The 27,766-nt window shown below is 34.0% G+C and overlaps 2 protein-coding genes across 3 annotated transcripts in view; one reads left to right on the forward strand and one right to left on the reverse strand.

Annotated features, from left to right (window-relative positions):
• The first annotated feature begins 1,115 nt into the window (after positions 1-1,115).
• Positions 1,116-12,460, forward strand: tmem243b (transmembrane protein 243, mitochondrial b). The gene is made up of 5 exons (XM_059326072.1): positions 1,116-1,459; positions 5,813-6,092; positions 7,462-7,512; positions 9,897-10,001; positions 10,976-12,460. The coding sequence occupies exons 2-5, from the start codon at positions 6,015-6,017 to the stop codon at positions 11,093-11,095; spliced, it is 354 nt and encodes a 117-aa protein (XP_059182055.1). The 5' UTR covers positions 1,116-1,459; positions 5,813-6,014; the 3' UTR covers positions 11,096-12,460.
• Positions 12,461-17,048: 4,588 nt separating this feature from the next.
• cd9b (CD9 molecule b) overlaps positions 17,049-27,766 on the reverse strand; it is a 31,049-nt gene continuing 20,331 nt past the window's right edge. For both annotated transcript variants that reach the window (XM_059326189.1, XM_059326190.1), the window contains exons 3-8: positions 26,321-26,418; positions 23,032-23,106; positions 22,842-22,943; positions 20,990-21,079; positions 19,961-20,044; positions 17,049-17,672 (exon numbers count right to left, since the gene is read on the reverse strand). In XM_059326189.1, coding sequence (XP_059182172.1) covers positions 17,607-17,672; positions 19,961-20,044; positions 20,990-21,079; positions 22,842-22,943; positions 23,032-23,106; positions 26,321-26,418 — 515 coding nt within the window. In that variant the 3' untranslated portion in view covers positions 17,049-17,606. The remainder of the gene's footprint in view (positions 17,673-19,960; positions 20,045-20,989; positions 21,080-22,841; positions 22,944-23,031; positions 23,107-26,320; positions 26,419-27,766) is intronic.

Raw genomic sequence — 27,766 nt, forward strand, 5'->3', positions numbered from 1 at the left:
TTTTGAAAACTGTGGGCTATATATGGCTAAAACACAATAAACAGTGTTACGTCATCACACCAAACTCGGTTAAAAAAGTTGACAATTTAAAACTGGAGTAAAACTATCAAGTTTATAAATGTACTGCAACAAAACTTACCGAAGTGTTGCAATAGAATTTAACTTCTCGGCTGGGATTGGAGTTTACATTTACTAGCAAAACTAGCTCACTTAAATACATCAAAACGTTTACATACTTGTTTCTGTCTTCATGGTGATGAATATCGTAAAACAAACTTACTGGGTCTAAAATTTGAATTAAAAAAAATAATTCGGCGTGGTGATGGCTGTACACTTGTCGTGTTAAATAACATTAGCGTTAGAAGGAAAACCGGTCTTTAGTGAGTCATTAACAGTCAACCTATTAGCCTATTAGAAAGTCAACCTTTCTTCCAATTATTGATTACGGTGATGTGTTATATATGAATGCCTCTGCACAATGCCTCCACATGCTCGATAGTGTGTATCACGGTGCTTTGAGGTTTATTACAAACTGTGGAGCTCAAACTCATCACTGTGTCTTATACAGTAAAGTGAATTGGCCATCTCTATATGTGCGCCGGCTCAGCCATTGGTACCAGTTAATTTATAGGGCTATTCTTCAGATGACTCCATCTTATTTATCTTCCCTTTTAACCGTGAACAATAGGGCCTACAGTCTCCGCTCCCAGGACTTTTATCATCTTAAGGTTCCTAATGTCAGAACAGAGTTAGGGAAGAAAGCTTTTAGATTTTCAGCTCCGAATACTTGGAACTTATTGCAACAAGAGCTCAAACTCCAAAGCCTGATATCACTAAATGTTTTCAAATCCATGTTAAATTCCATCACATCCAGACTTCAGGAGTGTAGATGTTTTATTTGAGTGCAAACTCTTTTAACCATTTTTTTCAATTAAATTGTTTTTGTATGTATTTGTATTGTTGACCAATGTTTGTGACTATGTGCTGCCGTTCTTGGCCAGGTCTCCCTTGAAAAAGAGATCTTGGATCTCAATGGGACAAAACCTGGTTAAATAAAGGTTAAAAAAAAAAAAATTAGCATGCTCTCTTAAATGGCTTAGTTTTTGAACGGGGTTTGGTGAGCTGCGTGCGCGCGTGCCCGTCAGTGAACCTTCCATTCATTTGTTGTCGGCTCAACTGCCCCCTCCCCTTTAACAGCTCGAACTGAAGCTACCGGGCTTATCCCTTTAACTCATACTCGACCCTTATTGCTCGGCTTTTCTGAAGTTCAGCGGAGTCAACACGGAGCTGGTAAGGCAAGTCTGTTTCTAAAGCGAAACGTTTACTTATCATCTTCTTTACCGGATCTTTCAAAAGTATCGATCCTTCTCTTCAGTTCTGGGTGGTTAGCTTAGCTTCGTTAGCTGTTTCCAGTTGGCCTTGTACCCGTTAAAGCTCCAGTCAGCTAACAGTGGAGAAGGTAGCCTCGGTGTTGTTGTTACAGTGATTTTATACCTGGTTTGTTGTTTTAATAACATATAATGTGTGTTTTAGGCTTATTCCTCACTTTACGGTAACATATGCTCAGGCTACGTTTACCCTCTGGCTAACAAGCTGTTTGGGTTAAAGTTAAAGGTATTTGCTTAGCTGCTGCTAGCAAGGTAACAAGCTGTTTTACTAATGGAGATAATTGGCACTTGTCACAGAAATGTTATATAATAGCCTTTTGTGGTTGTCATTCAGCTGATTTTATCTCCCAAACCATAACAGACTGATTATGTTTTGACAGAGGAGCAGTAAAATATCTTTACTGGATCTTTAAAGTTAATTTCCTCCTCGATGTTTGCTCATAAAACTCTTTATTCTGACCTCTTATTTGTTTTTAGTGCTCAGGTGGGGGAATATGATACAGAATCAATCCTATTTTTATTAGTATTAGGCTATTATCATAATAATTATTATTGAAAATACGCCAAACTAATCTTAAAGGCTGTCTGCATGTCACTTGCAGTCTCCAATGTACACTATTTGTCAATAGTCAGGTATAAAAAGTAATTAAATGATGTTACATTTTTGTTAATTATGTCTTATTTTCAAGTTAATAAATCAGTTAGAAATAATGATAAACTTTATTTATACAGCTTATATATTTCAACAATGTTTTAAGGAGCTGCAGCTGTGGATACTTTACTATTTACTTATTTTAATATAAAGTAAATTGAATATATTTTAGTTTTTGACTGTTGGTCAGAGAGTTTTTGGTTGTATTAATCTTCCATTATAGTAAACTGAATATCTCTGGGTTTTGGACTGTTGTTGTATGACAAAATAGGACTTGTAAATGGTATATTTTTCCTACTGCTTCATCGTTTCACAGACTAAATGCTTAATCAGTTCATCAAGAGAATAACAATCCCCACATTATTGATAAGTAAGGTCTGAATTAGTTGATTTTTGAGTGACAATTATAAGCACACTAGTTCTGTCCATTATTCAAATATGAAGATTCCCCTGTTTCTATCACATTAAACTGAATATCTTTGGGTTTAGACTGACTAAACAAGACATTTTATTCATTGGACTTTGAGAAACTGGAAACGGAAAACCACTATTTTCTGAAAGAATAATATGCAAAAATGAAATAATCATTAGTAGCAGCCCTAGTTGACTTCTTGAGGAACAGATTTTTTACATTTTGGTGTTCTTATAATAACATAAGACCATTGTAATGCTTACCTTATGCTAAAATTAACATTACTTTTATATCTACTTGCTACACTCACCTGTTGGAAAATTCCTGAATGATTGTTTTGTGTAAACACATTATTAAGGTGTTACCGAGGTCTCATTACACTCTGGTTGGTACTGTTGGCTCACACATGAACCAGCTATTTTTCTTCTTAGCTCGGTTAAGTCTTGGGGTCTCTTTTTAAGAAGCCTAGTGAATCACAAGGCTCTGGAGGAATTTAGCTTTAGGCCAGTTTTATGCCGGTTTATAATGAAGCTCTTGTTTTCCGTTGTGTGTTTTCTGCTGAGAAAGCTCTGCGAGGGTTTTATTTCCTTTCCTGCTGCCTTCTGACCCAGAAAGTAAGGAAGCAGCAGCTGCAGCTGCAGCAGCTTCTGTGAAACGGTTGTTCAACGCTGCATCGTAAAGACGTGGTGTGAAACCGATATTAGAGAAGTGTATATGAACTCTTTCTGGAGGTGTCGTCATCCCCGTCTCCTGTAGTGTTTCCCCTGCAGCTATTATGTATTTTATAATCCTTCCTGAAAGCCCCCAGCTGTGTAAACTCAAAAGGGATGTGCGTCATTTTGCCTTTGCTGCTTTGAGCAAATAATCTGCAGTCTGGTTGGGTCACTTCTGTAGTATGTTGAATTTATGTAGTTAAATTTTCATCAGGAAAGTTTGGGAATATCGAAAACTATCATATCTAACTTGTATTTGGTGGCTTATTTGACACATTTATTGCATTAAATCAGAGCCCAAACTCAAAGACTCTTCTTTAAAGGGGTTTTAAAATAAATAAATGCAAGTTTATTATTGTTTTTTAATAGTGGAGGTTGTTTGTGTGTACGCAGCATTAGAGGAAGTGAGGTACTTTTACATGCTCTATATGTTTTTATGGGCAGAAATAAAACTATGTTTTTATTTCAGGGTTTGTACAAAGTCTTGAAAGTTTTGAAAATGCTTGATTTTTACCATAAAGTTTTCAAGGTTAGGAATATGCTTGAATCTGAATATTATATTTTCAGCATAATCTGGTGAGTCCTCTGCACAATCACTCACATAAACGAAGAAAATCTTTCATCTAATTTTCTGACCAAATCTAATTATCTAATCTAATTTAAAATGAATCCAATTGTCGTATTTGTTTGTTTTTTTCCTGGCGTCAAACACCAGACGAGCTAATCTTGTAGACTGTTATTTTTTGCAGTTGCATTTACTGTAATAATTTAGATTTGATGATAAAGGCTTCGAGAATCCGGAAATCTGTGGTTTAGGTACCTACAAAGTGCTTGAATTTGACGAAAAAAGCTGCACAAACCCTGTTATTTACATTGAATATTGTCAATGCTGGATCAGGCAGTAAAGCACAGTTCTCTTTTTAAATAAATTACTTTTTTATTAAAATATGACCCTTGCCCTTATCCTAACAAGGAAACTACAATGAATTCAAGTTAATTTTTGACTCTGCAAACAAGTTGAGGAAACAAACAGACATTTCTTAACTGATTCTGGATCTTGTGACGAGATGGTTTTAGTTGGGAAAGAACATTAACAACACAGAGATTTACGTAATATTTGACATGACGTCATTTAGGATTATTTCCGTCATTGACTGGTTTGCAAATTATTTTCTTTATTAATATATTTTATGTTTTGTCTAAAAAATCTGAAAAAATACCCGCCACAAGCTCCCAGAGAACAGTGTCTTCAAATGTCTTGTTTTGTAGTACTACTTGTCCAAAACTCAAAGATATTAAATTATCATATAAATATATATCACTTACTATATCACATAAAGCAGAGCAATATGTGAAAAGTTGGATTTTTTTGCTCAAATGAGTCATAAATGATCAAAGTAGTTGCTGAATAAAAGCAAGTTTTTGTTAGAGGCTCAAATCTTTGACAGTTAAATACTTTCACATAGTCTCTGAATCATGACAAAGTTTGACTTTTGTTTTGATTTCAACTTCCTCATTCAAACCGCAGTCATCGTCATTGCTCCTTTTTTTTTTTCTTTTGAAAAGTAGAACTGACTTGTGGTTGTTATCACACCTGAAAATAGAGGAAGTGGAGAAGAACGAGCTACAATGAAAAAAGCTTTATTTTTTCTTTTGTTTTACCAGCAATGTTGATCTGCACATAGAGAGTTTTAACTTTAACTGTTGTCGGAGAAGTCATGTTCTTTGTTCCTTATTATCTTTCTTTATTTAATCCCTCATTTAATTTTTTTCTTTTTAAACTTTTTTACTTACTACTTTAAGCTTATTTAAATGCATGTAAACTCAAGTATTATTTTAAAGGAAAAAAATCAAGTAAAAGAAGTTAAAGAAAAAAAAACAACAAAAACAATAACTTAAACAAAGAAATGTATTTGTGAGATTTTGGGGGTTTGTTACATGGATTTAATATGGAAGTAAAATACGTACTTCCCAGTCTCAGTCAGAGGAAACGTTTATTTCTACTAAATCAAAAGAGGAAATAATGGAACTGGTTGGATTTTTTAAATGGTTTTACAACCAAGGAGGCTGTTACAATCTGTTCAAATCTTTTAGCTGGACGATATATCAATATAAAAAATATATTGATATATTTTTTAAATGTGATATGGAATTAGACCATATCTCATATATCGATATAGATCATTCTTTTTTTCTTTTTTTTTAATATATAAATGCTGCCCTTACTAGGGTTTGTCATATTAATTATTTTGTAATGTTGGTCAATCTTTTCTCATATAAATATATTTATTTCAGAAAAAGATTGGCCTATTTTATTTCATAGGCTATTTTTATTTATGTTATTTTTCAATTAAATGTGCACTTTATGGAGCTTTGATTTAAAAAAAAAAAAAAAAAAAGGTACTCCTGTTGTTATACAGTATTTATGTTCACTTAAATAAACAGTTTCAATAAAACTACTTGTGACATGTCATATTTGGCTTTGACTTTGACATTTGCTGTCACGTTGCAATAAAAATATCAGGATATATATCGTATATATCGATATTCAGCCTAAATATATCGGGATATGACTTTTGGTCCATGTTGCCCAGCTCTATTGTGGAGTTCACCCTGTGTAAATGTTGTGATTGTTCTTATTTTACAGATATATAAACTCACCCGGCCATCAGAGTCCCGCTCCGTGATGTCCCCCTCAGTGTGTTGACGCTGAGCTTCCCTGACGCTGTGCAGAGGGAGGCGGCTGGGAGCTAGCGAGCTAGCATGCAGCACTGGCCCGGAGTCTCCAGGAGGCGGCGCTGCTGAGAGGCGAGAGGTCGGCGCTGAGTGTTGGGTCTGCCGAGCCGGACATGGACGACTTCACCACCAGGACGTACGGCACCAGCGGCCTGGACAACAGACCTCTGTTTGGGGAGACGTCGGCACGGGTACGAGCCTGGAGAAAGGGATTTTATAACCTTTAATACTGGTTTAATTCAGCATCACTATGTTTAATATGAACTCCTGCTGCTCCCTTAAAAAAAAAAAATAGCTTCATCCATGTAAAGAGTTTAAAAGGATAAAAATCCAATTCGAGGTAGGGCTGGGCGATAAATCAATTTTTATTTTCAGCAATTTTGGCCTCCAACGATTATGAAAACAACAATCGAAATCAAACGACTAGTATCATGTAAAAATGATTAGACCATTGTTTTCTCCAACTTCTTCTTCATTTTAATGCCTGGTACAACTAAAGGTACAATTTCCATGGTTTTCTTGATAATGATTTTGGTTATTATCAAGAAAACCATGGAAAAATGTCTAGATATCAGCTCTTAAATTAAACTCTTATCAGCTGTCATTATATTTGTCCAAACAAATGTACCTTTAGTTGTACCAGGCATTAAAATGAAAAAGAAAAGGAAGAAAACGAGGCTGGTCTAATATTTTTTTCCAGGACTGTATTTTGCCTCATTCTGTTTCACAATGATGCTCTCATTATGTCTTGTGTTATAAATCAAACACACCCCTTTCAATACATTTTGGTTATGGCAGTACACAGATCTAAGTAATTCTGATCTAATTTATTTTCATTTATTATTTTTTTTATATTGCATATGTGTTTAGTCGTGTTTGTTACAACATTGTTCATCTTATTTATTTTTTATATAATCTGTTTTTATTATTTTTATACTATTTACTTAAATCTATATGTATATATTTTTCCTGATATATTTTATTACAGTTAATATAATATCTTACAGTTATTTTCAAAATGTTTTTCAGTTGAATTATTATTAAAATATTAAATACAGTTAAAAAGTATTATTAAAAATACTTCTTTTGTTGTTGCTTTTTTCCCCTGAAGTTCAATAAACGTGTGATGTTTCTAAATACAATGAATCATCACGTTAAATAATCATGATCTCAATATTGATCAGAATAATCATGATTTTTTTTTTGTTAGGCATAATCAAGCAGCAGATTATAGATTTTAGAGGTTAAGAGTGCAAAACAATTGAAAAATACTTAAACTACTAAATGCATATTTGCATGCCTGAATTCATTGTGGGCTAAGCTGTTATTTATCAAATATATTAGTATTTTATTCTTAAATGATAAGGCTGGCATGTTTAATATTTTTCTTAAAAATAACAAATCCCACAAAAAGGTGTTATTCTGTCTCCTGACACTTTGTGACTTCCCTGACCTGTATGCAGCTCTGAGGGATATAATTTATATCATTAACAATAAAAGTGATTGCAGATGTTTGATGTTCAGATTTGTAATGACTTGTGTGTTGACTGTTTCTTGCAGGATCGAATTATCAACCTGGCAGTGGGGGGATTCACGTCTCTGGTCGTTTTAGTGAGTACAAATCTTCTGCTGGTGTTCTGTTTGTAGAGATTTATGTTTATAAAGTGCAATATTCACATGCAAATGATTGAAATCCTCCTCCTGATTTTACTTCTAACAGCAGATGTTTTATAGCAACTTAATGAATCATTTTGTGAAATCAGGAGCAAAATCGTATTTTTTAACAACATTTCTAAACTGATATTCTTTAAGCAGTTTCTTTCATTTTTATCTTTTCATAACGACTAAAGTGAATTTAATCAGTTGGGGATCATGTCTATCATGTGCAACTAAACGAGAACGTGAACAAGTACAAACAGTTACAGGACGAGTAGTTCCTCACTGCAGCGTAATTTTAAAAATGCAGTTATGTGGAGGCATTTATGTGCTTCTGCTTGGAATGCATTCAGGTTTTATATCCACTCTGACCATTAGACCGGCTGTGTAATGTTTCTTTTAAGTCTCTAATGGTTCTAACTGATCCTTCACAGAGTCTGATATGCATCTGATTTGTGTTTAGTTAAGGGTTACGTAACGTTTTCATCGTACTCGTTCAGCATGTTGCTTTACTGAGCACATTAAGGGGCCCTTTAATAATCAATTATTCTCCTTCAACTCATTTATGGTTTCAGTTTCAGCATTAAAGGCTTAACTGTGGCGCCACGAGACCGACACATGTCACGATTTGAGTCGTTTTCCATGTTGAAAATCAGTTTTACTCGTCTGTAAAAAAATATCTAGAAATCTAATTTTGGCTGCAAACTGCAGAGGAAAAGGTTGTTTGCAGTTAAAACAATGAGTCGACTGTTTCTACTTCTCCTTCTCCAAAGTGAAAAGTGTTACTATATTTGTGTTTTTTTCCATTTCCAGGTTTTATTGTAGTACATTTTGTCACCTGCTGTTCCTAAAAAGAGCTTCTTTCAGATGTGCAGCATGTTATGCAAATGTGGGAGCAATTTTACATGTTTGATAGTTCAGATTTTTTGAAGAGGGATTGTATGAAGTACTTATCCACAGTCAGTGTATTACGTCATGCCCCCAGTTTGGAGAAGCAGGCGGGAGTACTCACATTGCAGCTAAACAATGTCAGGGCCACCTAAAAATAAATCAATATTTTATTTTTAGTGTGCGCTATATTTAGAATATTTCTATCGCCTTATCTTGCTTTCTGACATCCTTGTATAAAGAGGAACTGAAGCAGTTATCTAAGCTTTCTTCCAATCTACCAGACTCCACTGATAAAAACAGTACTTTTACCTTGCAGAACATGTGAGCTTCTGCTTTATTTCTGCCATGGTTGGTTAGTTTATCTGTGTTTATAGGCCTGTTTCCACTGAGTACTTTTTGAAAAGAGTGTTTTGGCTCCGCCCACTAGTTAGTTCCCCTCAGCCTCTGTTCCCATACAGCTACTTTTGTGGCGGTTAACCTACGGAGTTCCAGTGTGACAGCAGGCCAACGCAGCAAGCAGTATTGCCAACTCAGCGACTTTGTCTTTATATTTAGTGACTATTCAGACCCCTCTAGAGACTTTTTCAAAAAAGGGACTAGCAACAAATCTAGCGACTTTTTCTGGTGTCATTGGAGACTTTTGGATCCTCGTTACTCTTCTTAACGAGTCGCAGGCGCCATCCCAAAGCACTCAAAAGTGGCCCAGTCCTCCCGCAGCAGTCTCTCCCAGATGCAGTCAGAGCAGGAGATGTTAACCCCTCAGCGTCCAGTCTGCAAATGAGTCACGCATGCGCAAAATCGGAAAGAAATCAGAAAGTGCCGCTAACAGGTGAAGTTGGGCGGATCTTCTCTCCCAAGCCACACCCATAGCGGCTCACTAGAGGGAAAAGTACCTATTGTGTGACTTTGGTGAATCTGAACTAACCCTTTTAAACACTAAAGTCACACAATAACACAAACAAACTGGTTGAGGCAGCGGTAGACCAGAAGCTCACATGTTCTGTGAGGTAGAATCACTGTTTTAGTCAAAGGAGTCTGGTGGCATTAAGAGAGCATTAAACAGCTTTAGTTCATAGTCAAAAATGGCTGTCTGTAAACAAGGTAAAGCAATAAAAATATTCGAAATTCAGCATAAACTTCAACTGATTAATTTATTGCATCTTGTCCTGCCTTTAAAGAGGACTGTAATGAATTGATCAGAGCTGCCCTTAAAGGGAAAAAAGTGTTTTTAAACAGGTGAATAGATCGATGAAGCCAGAAATGTAACAGGTGTATAAAAGGGGCTTTTTTTTTCAAGATTTCTTTTAAATCTCAAGGTGCGAGATAGATTTTGCTGCTCTGGAAAACCCCTAATGTTGAGATTATTTAGAACTCTTTGAGAGAGTTTTGTATATTGAACATATTTCAGGTAAAAGTGTCTTTAATGTCGGTCCTGTTTTGTCTTCCAGGTGACTGTTATCAGCTCTTTTGTTTTCCCCGCGTTGCCTCCACGACCACTTAATGTCTTCTTCGCCGTGTGCATCCTGTTAGCATGTGGATCCGCTATAGTGCTGGTAAATATATCGTTTGGTTTTGTTCCCATCTTTAAGGCTCATTCTTTTCAGTAGAAATAATAAAAAATACTATACTATACTAATAAACTATCAGACACTTTTATTTTTATGTATTTTATTATTTTTTTAAGATTATTACATACTTTTGTATTTTCCGCCATTTAGGTAAAAAATGTTTGTGTAGTATAGAGGGTGAAAGTAAAATAATAAGGATTTTTTATTTACCTTTGTATTAATCCCTCTATTTATTTACTTTCCTATTTTATTTGAATTATTTTTAGTTATTTTTCAATGTTTATTTTGTGTTTATTTTTTATTTATTTTATATGTATTTTTAAAAGCAATTATTTATTTTTAAATGTATTTATTGAATATTATTTGTGGTATATTTAATGGTATATTCATTTATTTGAGGCATTTATTTATTTATTTGTGTATTTATGTTTTATTTTGGCAGCTTCCATCCTCCATAGTACATCAAATTTATTAATTAACCATTAATATTTCATTTAAAATGAGACTTTATTAATCCCGCAGTGGGGATATTCAGTCGTCATTTGAAGATTATTTTTTATAATTCTTCTCATTATAGCCCATTAAAATATGAAATAACTACTTTGTATTTTAGTAAATTTATTTATAGAATAAATTAAATGTTATTTTTATTTTTAATATACAGATAGTTTTTAATTAATTTAATGCTTTATTGCTGTTTGTGTGACTCCTGTGGTCTAAAAAGCCTTTAGTCTTGTTTAGAACGTGTGTTAGTGGTGCACTTCTGCCCCTTGTGGCCAAAACAAGTATTACAACAACAAACCTGACAAAACCTTTTTTTTTCACCTGTTCTTGAGTCAAACACTCAGTAGAAAAAACACTTTAAATCTAACTTAGAAAATGGAGATATTTTTTTCCACTGTAAAATTTGTGTAAACCAACAAAAACAAGAACCTTTAACTGGTGTTTCTCCCTGTCAGATATACTGGTACCGGCAGGGCGATCTGGAGCCTAAATTCAGGAATCTGATCTACTACATGCTGGCGTCCATCGTGCTGCTGTGTCTATGTGCCAACCTCTACTTCCACGATGTCACGTAAAGACGAAGACAATGGGAGGAAGAAGAAGAAGGGAAGACATGGCCTTGACACACGGAAGGGAGGACTACAAGAAGAGACGGACTCATCACACACACACACACACACACACACACACACACGCACACACACTAACTTGAATGAATCTCCCACAATGTCCTGCAGCAAACTGGAAACATTCCTGGACCAAAAAAAGACAATGAAGCTTCATGGTTCCAGTGGGATGAAAACTGTTGTTGGTGCTGAAACATGATGCACTGCTGCACACACACACACACACACACACACACACACACACACACACACACACACACACACACACACACACACACACACAGACGTATAACATCACAGTGTAGGGATCATGATGTACTGTTAGAGGCCATAAACCTGCCTGGAGACACACTGCTGCAGGAGGAACCAGGTGTGTTTACGTGCTCATCCACATTTACAGTCATATCCTCCTCACAATAACAAGCACTTAAAAAATACATTGGATTTGGTCTGACGGTGCAACTGTTAAAGGAAAAATCTGCTCTTTTATCATGTTAGTCAGTCTCATCTTGTCTGTCTAATGTTGTATTTTACATGTTTTTCTTCGCCCTCAAACTGCTGATTAACTATATTTATATCATGATAAAACTGTCAGTAACAAAAGGGTTAAGTTTGTTTGTAAAGACCAAACTTCACAATCATTCCAAACACAAAAAGGACACGTCTTTTGTTTTAATGGTGCATTCAGGGTCAGAAATATCAAATCAGACCAATAAACAAGCAACTTTAGGGTGTAAATAATAGAAGATAGACACATGCTTCATACTAATACTATAAAGTATTTATATAATAATATAAAGAATTTGTATAACTTCTTATTGACTAAGAATACTTTTATATGATACCAATATTTTCAGCACTTCAAGCGTCCATAAATGTCAAACTTCGCTTTTTTGTAATATTTCAATGCATTGTTTATTTAATAATCTTCCAGAAGATTGTTTACCCAAGAGTCCAGTGCACATTTTTATACTTTTTATACATTAATTAATAAATAACTAAGAGACACAAAACTCAAACAAAAAAACAAAAAGGAAAAAAAAGGTCAAGTCAACTTCTCAGTGAGAAGGATTTAAAATGTTTTCAAAATCTTTCTGGAGCTGGATTCATTAAAAAATCAAGTTTTTTTTAAAAGTTTTTTAAAAATTTAATATAGTATGTTTGTTTTTGTTTGGCCGCTACAGGCCTTTACATAAAGTTATTTATTATAATACTTTGTGCATCCCTTTAAAAAAACTCTCACATGTAAGGATAAAAATGTCTATTCCTAAAACTGCAATAATACTATATAATATGTAATATAATATACATATATATATATATATATATATATATATATATATATATATATATATATATATATATATATATATATATATATATATATATCATTTTCCCCTCTGACAACATTACTCCTGACTTATGAATTATTTTCTGTGCACTTCATGTTAGGTTTTTGTTTGTTTTTTCACAATAATTTGGCACAATAGTTACGGAGGACATCAGACGTGTTACTTTCTGTGCCACAACGTCATGTCGTACAATATCGACCGTAGTGTTTACATACGTGTTTGTTTATGTTAGAATATTGCCAACATTTTAGCCAACATGTTGCCATAAAAAAAGCAGGAGTTTCCCAAATATGATCAGACTTGGACGCAGCACTGAAGCCAAATTTTACAGGAAAAAAACCAGCATGTTTTGCTGTAATTTCTGCTTCTAACACTCACACACAGTGTCAAAAAATGGTCAAAAATTTGATAATAATGTAATTTATCTCTATAATTTCTGGGACAATGTGTCGTTCAACAAAATTAAGTTCTCGTGACAAGCCTAGCTGGAATCAGAGAAAGATTATTGATCAAAATAGTTGTTTAATTTATTAATCTTAATAGCAAAAAGTAAAATCAGATGAAAGTTTTTGAGTTAAAGTTTAAGAATATCGCCAACATGTTTCCATATAAAGCAGGAGTTTCCCATGCATGCAGTGTCAAAAATTTTAAGAAAAACAACAACAATGACAATAATGTTGTTTATCTCAATTGTTTCTGGGACAATGTGTCGTCCAACAAAATTAAGGTCTCGTGACAGGCCGAGCTGGAGTCAGAGAAGGATTTTTGTTTTTAAATATTTAATTATTAATCAAAATAGTTGCTTAAGTTATTAATCTTATTAGCAAAAAGTAAAATCAGTTAAAATAAAGTTAGAGTTTAGAATTTAAAATTTATAACTGTTACTTTGTGGCAACCAAGTTGCAGTTTCTTGGACATGTTTTTTACTTTACGAGTTGACCAAAAGCACCTGAATGCACCATTATATTTTCTCACAATAACGCTGCATTGACTCCTCTGATTGGTGGAGGAGCTGCTCTGACTGTTAATAACTGTAAATAACCTCATAACTGACTTTTTTTTTACTTCTGAATTTTCTGTATTCAAACTAGACCCGTCGCTTCATTTGCCAGTTGGTGTTTTTATCCGTTCAGCTGTTATCAGAGTGGGTTTTTCCTTTAACGGCGCTGGAGGTTGTGAGCATGTAAACACACGGAGAGGAGCAGTGAACTCAGTACTGTAGACTGTAGCACAAACTAGCAGCTTTCAGGCTTCTGTGGCAAATATATGCAACAGTTTGTACGTTTGTTTCTCTTTCTGTCGCTGCTTCTTTTCAGCTTATCTGATAATCACGGTTGGGTTTAATTAATTTTACCACATCAAGTCTTTGCGAAGAGGATTTTTTTTAGGAATTTAAATGCTGAATTACACTGACAGACTGCCAGTTTTTTTGCACTAAGCACTGGTATACTTACACTTGTTTTCTAAGCCATACACACACACTCACACACACACACACTCACACACACACACACACACATAGCTGTAGCACCAATGAAAGTGGATGGGAACAGTCCAAGTGGCTTCACACAGGAGCTGCATGTTACAGCAGATCTTTATGTTTCTGTATCACATTAACGTGTCTGCCATCTGAATCTTGCACTAATAATTCTGCCATTCACAAATCTGAGCTGGGCTTTTCCCAGAAGAAGCTTTAAGTTTGATTTTACACCAAGAATGAGAATAATAATAATCATGGAAACGTTCATTTCAGGTCATTTAGCTCAGAGCATTCAGTGTGTGAAAGAAAGGTTTGTTTTGTATGGAAGCCCATTTCTGCCAATGTGATTTTTTTTTTTTTAAAAAGGAGCTGTGAGTCATTATGATTAGATGAAACAAAATTACTTATTATCTTTTGAGAAAGTTTGTCATTATTTGAAGAAAGTTTCTCTTTATTTTGAGCAACTAAGTTATTATTTTGAGAAAATGTGTCATTATTTTGAGAAAATTGCTCATTAATTTGAGATGTTGTCATTATTTGAAGGAGGTTTCTCATTATTCTGAGCAACTAACTAACTATTTTGAGGAAGTTTGTCATTATTTTGAGAAAGTTTCTCATTATTTTGACAATTTGTCATTATTTTGAGAAAGTTTCTCATTATTTTGACAATTTGTCATTATTTTGAGAAAGTTTCTCATATTTAAGAATTTGTCATTTGAAGAAAGTTTATTTTTATTCTAAGCAACTAAGTCATTATTTTGAGGAGGTTTGTCATTTTTTTGAGAAAGTTCATTATTTTGAGAATTTGTTGTTATTTTAAGAGGTTCTTATTTTGAAGAAGTTTCTCATTATTTTGAGAAAGTTCGTCATTTTGAGAATATTTTTTATGTTGAGAATGTTTTGAGCAACTAAGTCACTATTTTTAGAATATTTTTCCTTATTTTGAGTTACTAATGGTGCATTTTCACCAGACATGATGTATGTGTGGCTCTATTTCATGTAATGCAAAGACACATATGGACTTTGCAGCAGGCTATAGGAATTCAGCAATGCGAACACGATATTCACGTCTTTGCACAAACTCAACCAAACTCCATTCAGAAAACAAACATTTTAAAAGTTGTCTGCTTGTCATCTTGCAGACAGACCTGGCAAAGCATGAAGTCAGAGTTTTTACACATCGGCATCATGATGCTGTTATCTCTGCATCATTTTGATCTGTTTACTGTGTTTAAATCTCAGCAAAATTAGCTCATGACAGAAATTTGTGACAGCATTGATCCCGGAAGTTATGCAGCAATCACTCTGCGTCTGTTGTGAACACACCATTAGCCATTATTTTTAAATACCAAGTCATTATTACTTAAAGGATCTTTTTTATTTCATCACAAGGCTACATTTTCATCTCATTTCTTTTTCTTTTTTTCTGGCAGAAATGGGTTTCCATATGTTTGAATGTTTGCAGGTTAGAGAAACACAGGTGTTTACAGATTATGTAGCTGCTTTAATGACCTTCAACATGCAAGTAAAACAGAAAAAATAATGTAAAGCTATAAAAAGGACTTTGTATTAAAGCCCTAGAATAAGGTGTTGACATTTTAAACTGCAACTGAGCAATTTCAAAGTGAGCAAAGTTGCACTGCATTGAAAAAAAATGCCCACCAGTTTCACAAGTGGGATGTTTTAATTGTACCAAAAGTCCAAAACCAAAGAAATTCAAATTTACTATCAAAGAAGAAAAAGAAAACCAGCAAATGTTCATATTTGAGAAGCTGGAAACAGAATTGTTGTCATTGTTGCTTTAAAAAAAAGGCAATTAATCAATTAATCTTGTAAATTTACTTAACAACTTATCATTGCAGCTTTACACTCTGCCAAAAATCTAATTCTGACACTTCAGGATGTTCAAAGAAAAGTTGGATCTTAAAGGAAGAGGCTGCTGTTATTCTGTGTTTTTGTTTTTGTCAACAAATCCTCTGAAAGAACAAACAAATACAAGTCTGTCTCTCACTCATTTAAAATGCATTTAACAATATAGAATAGACATCAGAGTCTTCCTTTAAGGCCGTCTCATCTGTTTAATATTCTCTTTGTAGCATTTGTTTACAGACGACTGCAGTAAACACACAAACAAAAACACACACAAACAAACTTGAGGGGAATCAAACCCGTCTTCCAACAGGAGTCAACCTCGCCACGACTTTAGGATTGTCAAAGCCATGTGTTTCTTCTTTTATTTATTTCATGTGTTTTATGGAATAAATAATTGTGTATCCTGACTCTTTGCTTTTTTTTTTTTTTTTACTGTGTGATCGAGTTTACAGCAGCAGAGAAGAAGAAACAGACACACTGGAGTTCGAGTCAGATTCTAGTTGAAGTCAGGGTGGAACTGCAGTTTTATAGGATTTTTTTTCTCATAAATTTGAGAGATTTTTCTCTTTACAATTCAACCTGAAGGAAAATATAAATGTTGTGCGAGTAGTACAGACCATAAAAAATTGAATTTTGGGCTCTTAAAATAAAATCTTCTCAGTAAAAAAACTAATTTGCCACCTACAATTAAAGTCAACTAATGTTGGTAACAAGACATCTTTTTAATCCTGTTAATCAGTTTGTTTTCTCCTCTAAATTGTATCTATTTTATTTTTCTTTAATTTTTACTTGACATTTTTCACTTTGCTTTTTAATATCACCATTGCCATCTATTTATGCTATCCATTATGCTATTTTCATTTTATTTATTATAAATTGTATTCTACAAAAATGTAGTGTTGTTCATTTTCTAACCATTTTAGTGTAAATTGCATTTTTATTTTATAACTATTGCCATTTCTCTTTTACTTATTTTTCTTATATTGTTTATTCACCAATACTATTACTAATATTTAATTATCTATCTTGCTACCTTTGGATGTGTGTTTATTTATTCATTTCCAAAACATGAAAATGAACAAATAAAAAATGTAAATAAAATAATCATTATAAGACATAAGACATCCGTAAACTTTCCACTCTGAAAATCAAATTGAGAAATGAAAAAAACAAACCAATAAAACAGCTCAACAAAGTCTCAGTTTAACACAGATCAGTGTTCATTAGTTTATTTATTTGGCATTTTAAAGATATATTTGAACTGCGTTCATCAAAATATTTGCATAAAACTCCACAGTTCTGCTTTTATAAAAATCAAAACATGGAACGAGCACAAATAAAACAAATAAAATAAAAAAAGTGAAATTCAGTTAGCTGCAAAAGCCTGTTAAACCACAAACCAACCACAGGCAACATTTAACACATCTTCTAGAAACTGAACCGACATTATTAATAGTTGTTCTTTAAACGTCCTCCAGAGGGCAGCAGAGTCTTTAACATCTCTTCTTTCCTGCAGATCTGATCCGTGTTGATTCATCAAAATGGGAATAAAAACACAACTTTATTCAATTTACCTTGTAGGGAGATTAAAGGCCTAAATTAAGAGCTTCCATACTATCACAGGTGCGGTCATTCTGTACGGATCCAAGCAGCAAAACTAAGAGACGAAAGTTACGAATATTAAACTGATATAAACTCTAAAGGACAGGTTGTGAAAGTGAGGACACATAAGTTAAAGATGGAGGTTTTTTTTTGTTCAGACGAAGTCTCTGGACCTCTTGATGGCACAGCAGAGCATCATGCTGAAGATCATCCCAAAGATCTGAGGAGACGGGAATAAAAAAAAGGTTAAAAACAAACAAATCAGACTTTATTCTCCTTCACAACTACGTATATTTTTATTTAAGTTCTGCACTTGTGACTTGTCCATTTCATGCAACTTTTATACTTCTATTCTAGGGAAATATTTTACTTTTCATCACACATTTATCTGTCTGACAGTAGTCAGATTCTGAGACGTCTCTTTCCATCAACACTCATTTAAATATGTACAAAAACTTAAGGCTTAGACACAAAAAGAGCAGCTTTCACTGTAAAATATTAGAAAAATAAAATATACTACATGTTAGACAAGTTGTGTAGTGATGTAGTTAATGTACATACATAATGAGAACAGGGTGTGGATAGAAATGTGTACTTGCAACTGAGAATATGCAGGTATAATACTTTTATTATTATTTTTTGGTGCAATAATTGCTTTTTTCCTAGTGCCACAATTATTATTTTTTCTAGTGCAGTAATTTAATTTATTTAAGAGCAATATTCACATTTATTCTAGTGAAATATTGACATTTTTTTCTAGCACCATGACTATATTCTTTCTTGTGCAATAAATTCATTTATTTTAGTCTAATAAATACATTTATACAGTGCAATAAATACATTTATTCTAGTGCAAAATCCACATTTATTCTAGTAAAATACTTTTTTTTTTTTTCAAGCACCATGATTACATTTATTAGAGGACAAAAACTCCATTATTCTAGTGCAATAAATTGCATTATTCTAGGGTAATATTTAAAAAAAATCTAGCACCATGATTACATTTATTCTAGTACAATAAATACATTTATACAGTGCAATACATACATTTATTTTAGTGCATTAATCAACCTTTTTCTAATGCGAACACATGTATCCTAATGCAATAAATACTCTTATTTTAGTGCAAAATTACACTGACTATTTGTTCACTTATTATTTTATAACTTGTGTTGTGGATATTTGTGGCGTTTCCCTCTGTCTTTTTATTGCATTGAACAGGAGTAATGCTACTAATTTCATTGTGTTCTGTTAAATGAAGACAAAGACTTCTATTTAATTTCAGAATGATGTATGTTTGACATTAGAAGGCTGTTTTAAGAAGAAAAGTTTCTGCTTTTGAGTATTGGGTCAAAAACCAGATCAAAGACTGAACCTGTGGACTATTTTACCTCTGCAGCTTGTTGAACTCCACACAGAGTAAAAACAAGAGCAGAGGTTGTTTTCTTTTAACCAACAACTCTTTTAAACCACAGTGGGCTCAGCTACTGACACATTTCTGTTGGTGAATTTCTTGCATAAGTCTAAATTATTAGACAACCCTTGTTTTCTTCAACTTCTTGTTCATTTTAATGCCTGGTACAACTGAAGGTACATTTGTTTAGACAAATATAATGATAACAAAAATAGCTGATAAGAGTTTAATTTAAGAGCTGATATCTAGACATTTCCATGGTTTTCTTGATAATCATTTTGGTTTTTATTGAGAAAACCATGGAAAATGTTTTGCATTTCTTCTGTAATCATGATCTTATTCAGCAGTTTAAAAGATGTATTAAGGAAATTTTGAGGAGTTTTTCCTTGTCCGCTGCGAGGGTCAAAGGTCAGAGGGTGTTGTAAACATACAGGCAGGTGCTTTAACCAGCTGAGCCACAGCGCCTCCATCGGACCCTTTTTGCAGCTAAAGATAAACAACCTGCGACCGCTTGACAACATTAACAACGAGTTTAAATTAGCAATATTGAGATATGAGGACTTGATGATCTCACACATTTGGGCAACACTGCTGTAAGTCATACTGCTTGAATAGTGTTGGCACACCATTTAGGAACCACTGGATCAGAGAACAGTTAGACTTGACTATTATTTTGAGAGAAAGAAAAATACTAGTACAGCTTCTGAAAATACAAAATAATTTGCCTTAGCCATGTTAAAAAGGTGCTTCGATCCACCCACCTTCAAAAATCTTCTCAAAACTCACCTGTTCAGAACTGCTTTTAATGTGTATTGATTTTAATTGTTTGTTTTTATGTTTTAACTGCATTTTAACTGTTTTAACTGTAAAGCGTCTTTGTGTACCCTGAAAAGAGCTCTATAAATAAAATATATTATTATTGAATTGAATTATTGTTTTGCATTTGTTCTGTCATCATCTTATTCAGCAGTTTAAAATATGTATTAAGGAAGTTACTTAAGATAAAGTGGCTTTGAAAAGGCACTGCAAGTGTCTATTTGTGTGTCAATTTAAATTTTTCTATATTTGAATCGTGGCGTCACCCACAGACTCACCATGATGACTCCGATACCGATACCGACTCCGCCGATAATGTGCAGTTTGTTGTTGAAAACCTCGTCGATGGCAGCCGGACAACTCTGACAGAAGAGAAGAGAAAAGATATCAGTATTTATTTTGACAATACAGGTTCAAATTTGATTAAGAAAACACACACACACATGCAAAAAACAAACAAACTTGCAGTTACAACACAAACTGAGGAAACGGCATCTTAAATCTCATCAATTTTCAGTGAGGAAACACCAGATAAAATTATATAAATATATAAAATAACAAAAGTAAATACTGGATACTAAAATATAAATAAAATATATTCATTACCATTAACCGCTTAGAGAACTATAAAATAGTAACGATAATAATTATCATTATCATAAAACCTAATTAAGACTACTCAAAATAAATAAATACACAAATATATGGGTAATAAAGCTCTATTAAAAGTCAGACTCAAACAATGAAAGACAATAAAAAATTTAAATAAAACAAAAATAGAAATAAATAAAATGGAAAATAGTTATAAAATAGTAATAATATTCATTACCATCATAAAACCTAATTAAGACTACTAAAAATAAATACATACATTAATATATTGGTAATAAAGCACCGTTAAGTCAGACTAAAACAATAAAAAGACAATAAAACATTTAAATGAAATTTAAAAAAAATAAAACAGATTATAAAATAGTAACAATAATAATAATAATCATCATCATCGACATCATAAAACCTAATTGAGACTACTAAAACAAATAAATATATAGGTAATAAAGCTCCATTAAAAGTCAGACTAAAACAATAAAAAAAATCAAAATAAAAAGATAAAAATCAAATATAGATGGATAGATAAAAGTCAGTAAAAAGCCAGACCAAACAATATATGCATTTGGAAGAAATCCACATTATTGAGGCTCCTTAATAATTAAATTAGGTATTTTGAATATTTTTTTTAAATTTGAAAAAACAACAGAAACGTAAACCTTCATTGGGTGAACCCTGTGTGTGCTGTGCTGCGTTACCGTAGTGATGAGGACCTCCAGGCCCTCCTTCTTGGGGCAGATATCTTTAGCAGCATCGATCACCGTCCCCGTGGGGCCGCAGCAGTCCAGCTGGGGAGCAACAACACAACGTTACTTCCTCCAAGTAAAAAACACAAACTGTCAAACAATTAGAGATTCATTCATTTATCACGTCTTATCAGATGTGTTCTCAAAGCTTCTTCTCATTATATACACTCAATGTATATCACATACACAATGTTAGCAACACACATTGCTACATTTTACATCAATGTTTAATTACACCTGTGCAAGTTGAAATGTCTAATGTGGAAAAAAGGTTAATTTATCCTAAAGGGGAACCTGGAGAAAATTGAATGGTAATGCATTCTATAGCTGCTCCAATTCAATTCAATGTAAAAACTGTTAAAAACTGCAGTTTAGTTTGTACATTGAACTCCTTGACGTTATCTTTACAGTTTAATTTCAGTTGAGTTAGTTTCACGATCGACAGGATCAAGTCTCTTTTTGTTCTTTCAAAATAAAAGCGTCCCGTTATTAAAACAGGCTTTTGCATAGTACTGTCTACAGATGCATCTCAATAAATTAGAATATGATGGAAAAGTCCATTTCCAGTAGTTCACTCAAATAGCCCCAATCAATTATTGACTCATATAGATGGACATACTTTTCAGAGGCCAACATTTCCATATTAAACTTAATTAAATATAAGCTATAATCATTATAATTAAAAGAAATTAAATAAATTAAGACGTGACATGTTTCATTCTGTGTGTAATGGATCTATATAATGCGTTATTTACACTTTTTGAATTGAATTACTGACATAAATAAACTTTTCTATGATATTCTAATGTATTGAAATGTATGTTAACTTGTTAGGCAGTGTGTTTGTCTACACAACAGGTTTCAGTTACTAGTCACTGTTTCAGGTTAATTGTCTGATTGCAGCCCAGGATTACAGGAAAATTAAAGTAGATTAATAGCCTGGGTATACCCAGACTGCCTTGCGCGCTCGAATTTGATTTCGAACCTCCAGCCAGTCTGGAAACGAGGCGATTATCTTAGCCCTGTTTTAGGGATCCAATCACAGAGCGGGGAGGGACGGTGAGACGATGACGCGTACTACTCGGCACTTAGAAGCTTTCCGGATCCAACATGGCTGCTGCAGACGCGAAACTCTCTTTAGCTGTAGATGGTGTTTTAAATAGTTTAGAGCGAAAGTTGAAAGGCGAAAGGTCTCTCAGCGGCTCCGCTGTCCCCCGGCTCGGAGCCAGATCACCGGTAGCGGGGCTATTAGCGCCGCACGGGCGGTTTCTGCGGCTCGTTGCGCCGAGCCGGCGAGACCGCCGGTCACCGCCGGTGATCTGGCTCCGAGCCGGGGGACAGCGGAGCCCCCAGAGACCCGCAGCAGCTTGTTTATTGCCCATAAAATCAGTGGATGTGTGTGGCAGAATGACATGAGGGGGAATAAAGCGTGAAAATAAATAATCTTGCAGAAAGCGAGAACTGGAGAAGCAAAGCAGCAGCAACACTCTCTCACAGACACACACACAACAAACATCCATTTCTGTTGCTCTACTACGTCATCTGGTATAACTGATCTGATTGGCTAAGAGCTACCTACAGACGCTTTGATAGACATTCTAAGCGTCCAATAAACGGCTCCGGAGGATCGTAAACCACACCTCCTCTACGGAGAAATGCATTGTAGGTGTCCAGACCTAATCTCCAATGAGATTTGGTCTGGTGTTAGCCAGGCTAGTAGATTAAAGTAGTAGTAGCAAATAAATAGATCAGAAACCAGCGTTTGTATGCGAATGTGTGTGTGTGTGTGTGTGTGTGTTCTTACGCCGAAGTGGATGAGACGCAGCGTCTCCTTCAGCGCTTCCTGTTTGGTGTTTCTGTAGTTGTCGTACGTCTGCTTATAGAACTCTGTGACGTCCTCCACCACCTGAAGACACAAAGAAAACACAATTTTAAATTACAAATCACTGATTAAATGCAGACTTTGCCAGCCGATCACTGTGTGTATTGTGTACCGTGTCCTTGTTGGAGAGCCCCCAGATCCCAGCAGCCACTTCCACAGCGAAGATGATGAGCAGGAAGAGGAAGAACTAAAACAAGAGGACAGTTTCCAGTCAGTTTTCTCAGCAGGTTTCTGGATCTACAGCACAGCAAGGTTATAATGGTTTTGGATTTTTCATTAGTTTTAGTTTTAATTTCGTTGTGATTTTTTGTTTTCAAATTGAGTTAGATTTAATTCGTTTTTAGAGTGAGTTTGCTAGTTTTAATTAATTCTTATTTTATGGAAAATGCTTAGTTTTAGTTTAGTTTTAGTTTTTTTGTAATGGGGTATTTGTTGGGTGCTAGATTTAATAAGGTCACAATAAATGTTCCTTTATTTCCTTTGTCTGATCCATCTCAGCCCCAATAAGTTTAAGTCATAAAACCAGATAGATGACATAGATTTCATATCAGCCTAAAAGGTTTATGTATGAAAAAAGTTGACAAAGACGAAAACGAAGCACATTTTCACTATAATTTTAGTTAGTTCTATTTAGTTTTGTAACCACAAAATACAGTTTCAGTTAGTTATCTCTTTTTTTTTTTTTTTTTTAAACGTTTTTTTTTTAAATTTCAGTTAACGAAAATGCGTTTTCAATTGTAGTTTGTTATTTCTTTATTTTTTTTTAAAACTATAATAACCTTGCAGCACAGTACTATATATAGTATTATATAGTATAGATATGCAATACTGATTTCAGCTGCAGTACCCGACTATAGTATCTTGTAAACCAGCTAACTTTAAGGTAAACCAAGATATTTCTCCATTAACTTAAGTACATTAGCTACTACATTCCATGTCCTATATTGCACATATTTGTAGTGAATATCTTCTATCATACTGTATCTTACATGTGTTGTACAGACTTTAAAGTCCTTTGAGGTAAATTTATGATTTGATATTTGTGATTTTGGGCGACATGAATGAAACTGACTTGAAATTAAATGCTGTACATGCATTTTTTTATATGTTCTTCCATGTCCATATTGGAAAATCTTGTGTCTGAAACATTTTAGTGCATTTAATCAGTTTATTTCATCATGTAGAAATCACACGAGAAATCATTTAATAAGAAATATATACAGTCATGGAAAAAATGATTAGACCACCCTTGTTTTCTTTAATTTCTTGTTCATTTTAATGCCTGGTACAACTAAAGGTATATTTGTTTGGACAAATATAATGATACAACAAGAATAGCTCATAAGAGTTTAATTTATGAGCTGATATTTAGACATTTTCTATGTTTTTCTTGATAATAACCGGAATCATTATCAAGGAAACCATGAAAATGGCTAGATATCAGCTCTAATAAAGGTCTAATAATTTTTTCCATGACTGTAGGCTTTCATTTGAGTTCCTCACCTTATGTATTTATTACATAGTTACGTTTTTACATTTGTTTTTATTTTTTAAAAGAGAGCTGAAGCCAATCTATACACATTCAGCCCAAATCAACCAGTAAAATATTTTTAATACAACAATTTTGGGGTAAAAATTAATTAGATGCAGCCAAGAATGTTTTTGATCATTTAAGGCATAACTCATATATATTACTACAAATATATCATTGCTGAGGTCATATTTTATAGTTCAAACATACAGCCTTGTGTAAAGTAAGAAATAAACTGTTGGTGAGCCTGTGTGTTTTTAATGAAACCCAATCCAGGAAATGTTGGTTTGAGGTTTGAGTAACAGATTGATGAGGTTTCACAGCTGTTAATGATACTCAGGAACATGATTGTGAAAATGTTGACATTTAGTGCGCCTTTCTTTGCTCCGATGACCTAAAACATCAGGAATGTGTCATCCAGGCTGTGGGAGTGAAGGTCAGCTGGTGTTCACAGTTCCTCTTTGTTATTGTTTCGGTTTGTTGATTTTTTTTTTTAATTTCTCTCTTTGACGGATTACACCAAGGAATAATAAAAGGATCTATCTATCTATTAAATAATTTCTTATGACAGAAGCTTGAATTAGGCTTCACGTAAATGTTCACATTTCACACAAACGAGCATTGAGGCTAATTATAGGTCGCACACAAAAAAAAACGTTCATGTAGGTATAAAGAAAAAAGCAACACTCAAAAGTCTCTAAACAACTTCCATGCAAGTTCACCTGCACACAGCTCGATAACTGTTTAATGCATCTTTAATTAAGCAGTATTATATATATATATATATATATATATCTATATATCTATATCTATATCTATATCTATATCTATATCTATATCTATATATATAAAAATCAGTCCTAAAAATAAATATAGTCAAACTATAGTATAGTAACTATAGTAACTATAGTAAAACTGTGAATGTGAGGTGTAAAACTGTGAATGTGAGGTGTAAAACTGTGAATGTGAGGTGTAAAACTGTGAATGTGAGGTAAAACCGTGAATGTGAGGTAAAACCGTGAATGTGAGGTAAAACCGTTAATGTGAGAGGTAAAACCGTTAATGTGAGAGGTAAAATAGTGAATGTGAGAGGTAAAATAGTGTATGTGAGAGGTAAAAACTGTATGTGAGAGGTAAAAACTGTATGTGAGAGGTAAAACAGTGAATGTGAGAGGTAAAACAGTGAATGTGAGAGGTAAAACAGTGAATGTGAGAGGTAAAACTAGTGAATGTGAGAGGTAAAACTAGTGAATGTGAGAGGTAAAACTAGTGAATGTGAGAGGTAAAACTGAGAATGTGAGAGGTAAAACTGAGAATGTGAGAGGTAAAACTGTGAATGTGAGAGGTAAAACTGTGAATGTGAGAGGTAAAACTGTGAATGTGAGGTAAAACTGTGAATGTGAGGTAAAACTGTGAATGTGAGGTAAAACTGTTAATGTGAGAGGTAAAATAGTTAATGTGAGAGGTAAAATAGTGAATGTGAGAGGTAAAAACTGTATGTGAGAGGTAAAACAGTGAATGTGAGAGGTAAAACAGTGAATGTGAGAGGTAAAACAGTGAATGTGAGAGGTAAAACAGTGAATGTGAGAGGTAAAATAGTGTATGTGAGAGGTAAAATAGTGAATGTGAGGTAAAATTGTGAATGTGAGAGCTAAAATTGTGAGGTAAAATTGTGAATGTGAGAGGTATAATTGGGTACGTGAGAGGGTTTTTTGTGAATGTGAGAGGGAAGAATGAATAAACGTCCGTCAGATTGAATCACCACGTCAAACTTCATCAATTAAAACCAATCGCTGTGAGCTTTGGAGTCGCCTGGTTCGGTCTCATCAAAAATAATCTTTCCCAGTTCTGAACAGACAGAATGACTCACCAATCCCAGCATGCACGGCGACTCTTTAATGGCTCCGCAGCATCCCAGGAAGCCCACGACCATCATCAGGGCGCCCGCCGCAATCAGGATGTACACACCTGCAGAAGGAGACGCTCGTTAAAATAATCAGGATATCATCGGGAAGAGGATTCACAATAACAGTCGTCATTGAACAGCATGAAAATATTGACACTTAACTGTTGAATCAGATCTTATCTTACCATCAATATAAGATGAAAGCAAAAGTATCTGTTGTGTGAAGTTGGAAAATGTAAAGAAGTAAATTTACTTGCAGTGTTAAATGCTGCAAGTTTGAGGTAGTGGAAATTTTTCTTTTCATGACAAAAATGGTAGAAATTTTGGACTTCACTAGAGTTATTTGATAACTTCGAATCGAAAATGTGGAGAACAAGAAAGGAAATATCAAAAGCTTTTCTTTGAAGGGGCTAAATAATTAAAATAAAGAAACATTTCATGCTTTCAGTTTCTGAAATGTGAAGATGTTCTGCTTTTCCTTTGGCTCCCATTTTGATTTCTTTCTTTTTTTTTTAATTAAGAGTTTTCTTTTTTGACATTGAGTACTTAGGTACATTTTCCTGATTAGTTGACTAATAGTAATAACTAATAGACTAATATTTTTAATGCAAGACATTTACTTGTAATGGAGTATTTTAACTTTAATACTAAAAGTGAAAGATCTGAATACTTCCGACACAATTAACTGCATGATGTAAATGTTGCGTTGTTTTCACCATGTGTTTCTGTGGTGCATGATATATATTAAAGTCTTGTTTTACCACACTTTTTATTCCTTTTAAAAGATGATTTTTTCTGACATTTAGCTGTGGATCGGATTGGCTCATGCTACACTCGTCCACCTAGTTTCACTGAAATCGGGCCAGTAGTTTGAAATCCAGCTGACGAAAAGAAAAGAAAACACAACAGCCTGCTGAGGTAAAATTCCCTCCCAACACACACAGAGAACTTCTGTTCTGTTTGCGGTTTGCCTTCGTCTGCATCTCTCATATCTGTTCATTTGCATGAGAAATTTGCATGAAGCATCGAAACCAGTGGAGTTCAGAGTACTGATGTAACTCTACTCAACCAGACTATACATGTTGTGTTTTTGTACTTAGTCTGGATGTTTTTATGATTCATATTCAGCGAGAACTCATCATTAAGCCATAAATTACTCATGCTGACGTTAATTTCCAAACATAAGCTGTAAAAACCAGATTAGAAAAGTGATTATAGGCGCCATCAATAAAGCCCTGACATCTGCATTGTACTTTGATGTGGCTTTCATAACAATGAATCAGAAAAAAAGAAGATAAAAATATAAAATGTAGGACGACAATAACCACAACGCTGATGTCACGGGTACATGAACCACACACACACAAATATTCCTCCTCCCAGGCTGTTATTAAGATGTTTGTCATTTCC

Source organism: Centropristis striata, chromosome 22, assembly GCF_030273125.1.
Source record: "Centropristis striata isolate RG_2023a ecotype Rhode Island chromosome 22, C.striata_1.0, whole genome shotgun sequence".
NCBI classification, from domain to species: domain Eukaryota; kingdom Metazoa; phylum Chordata; class Actinopteri; order Perciformes; family Serranidae; genus Centropristis; species Centropristis striata.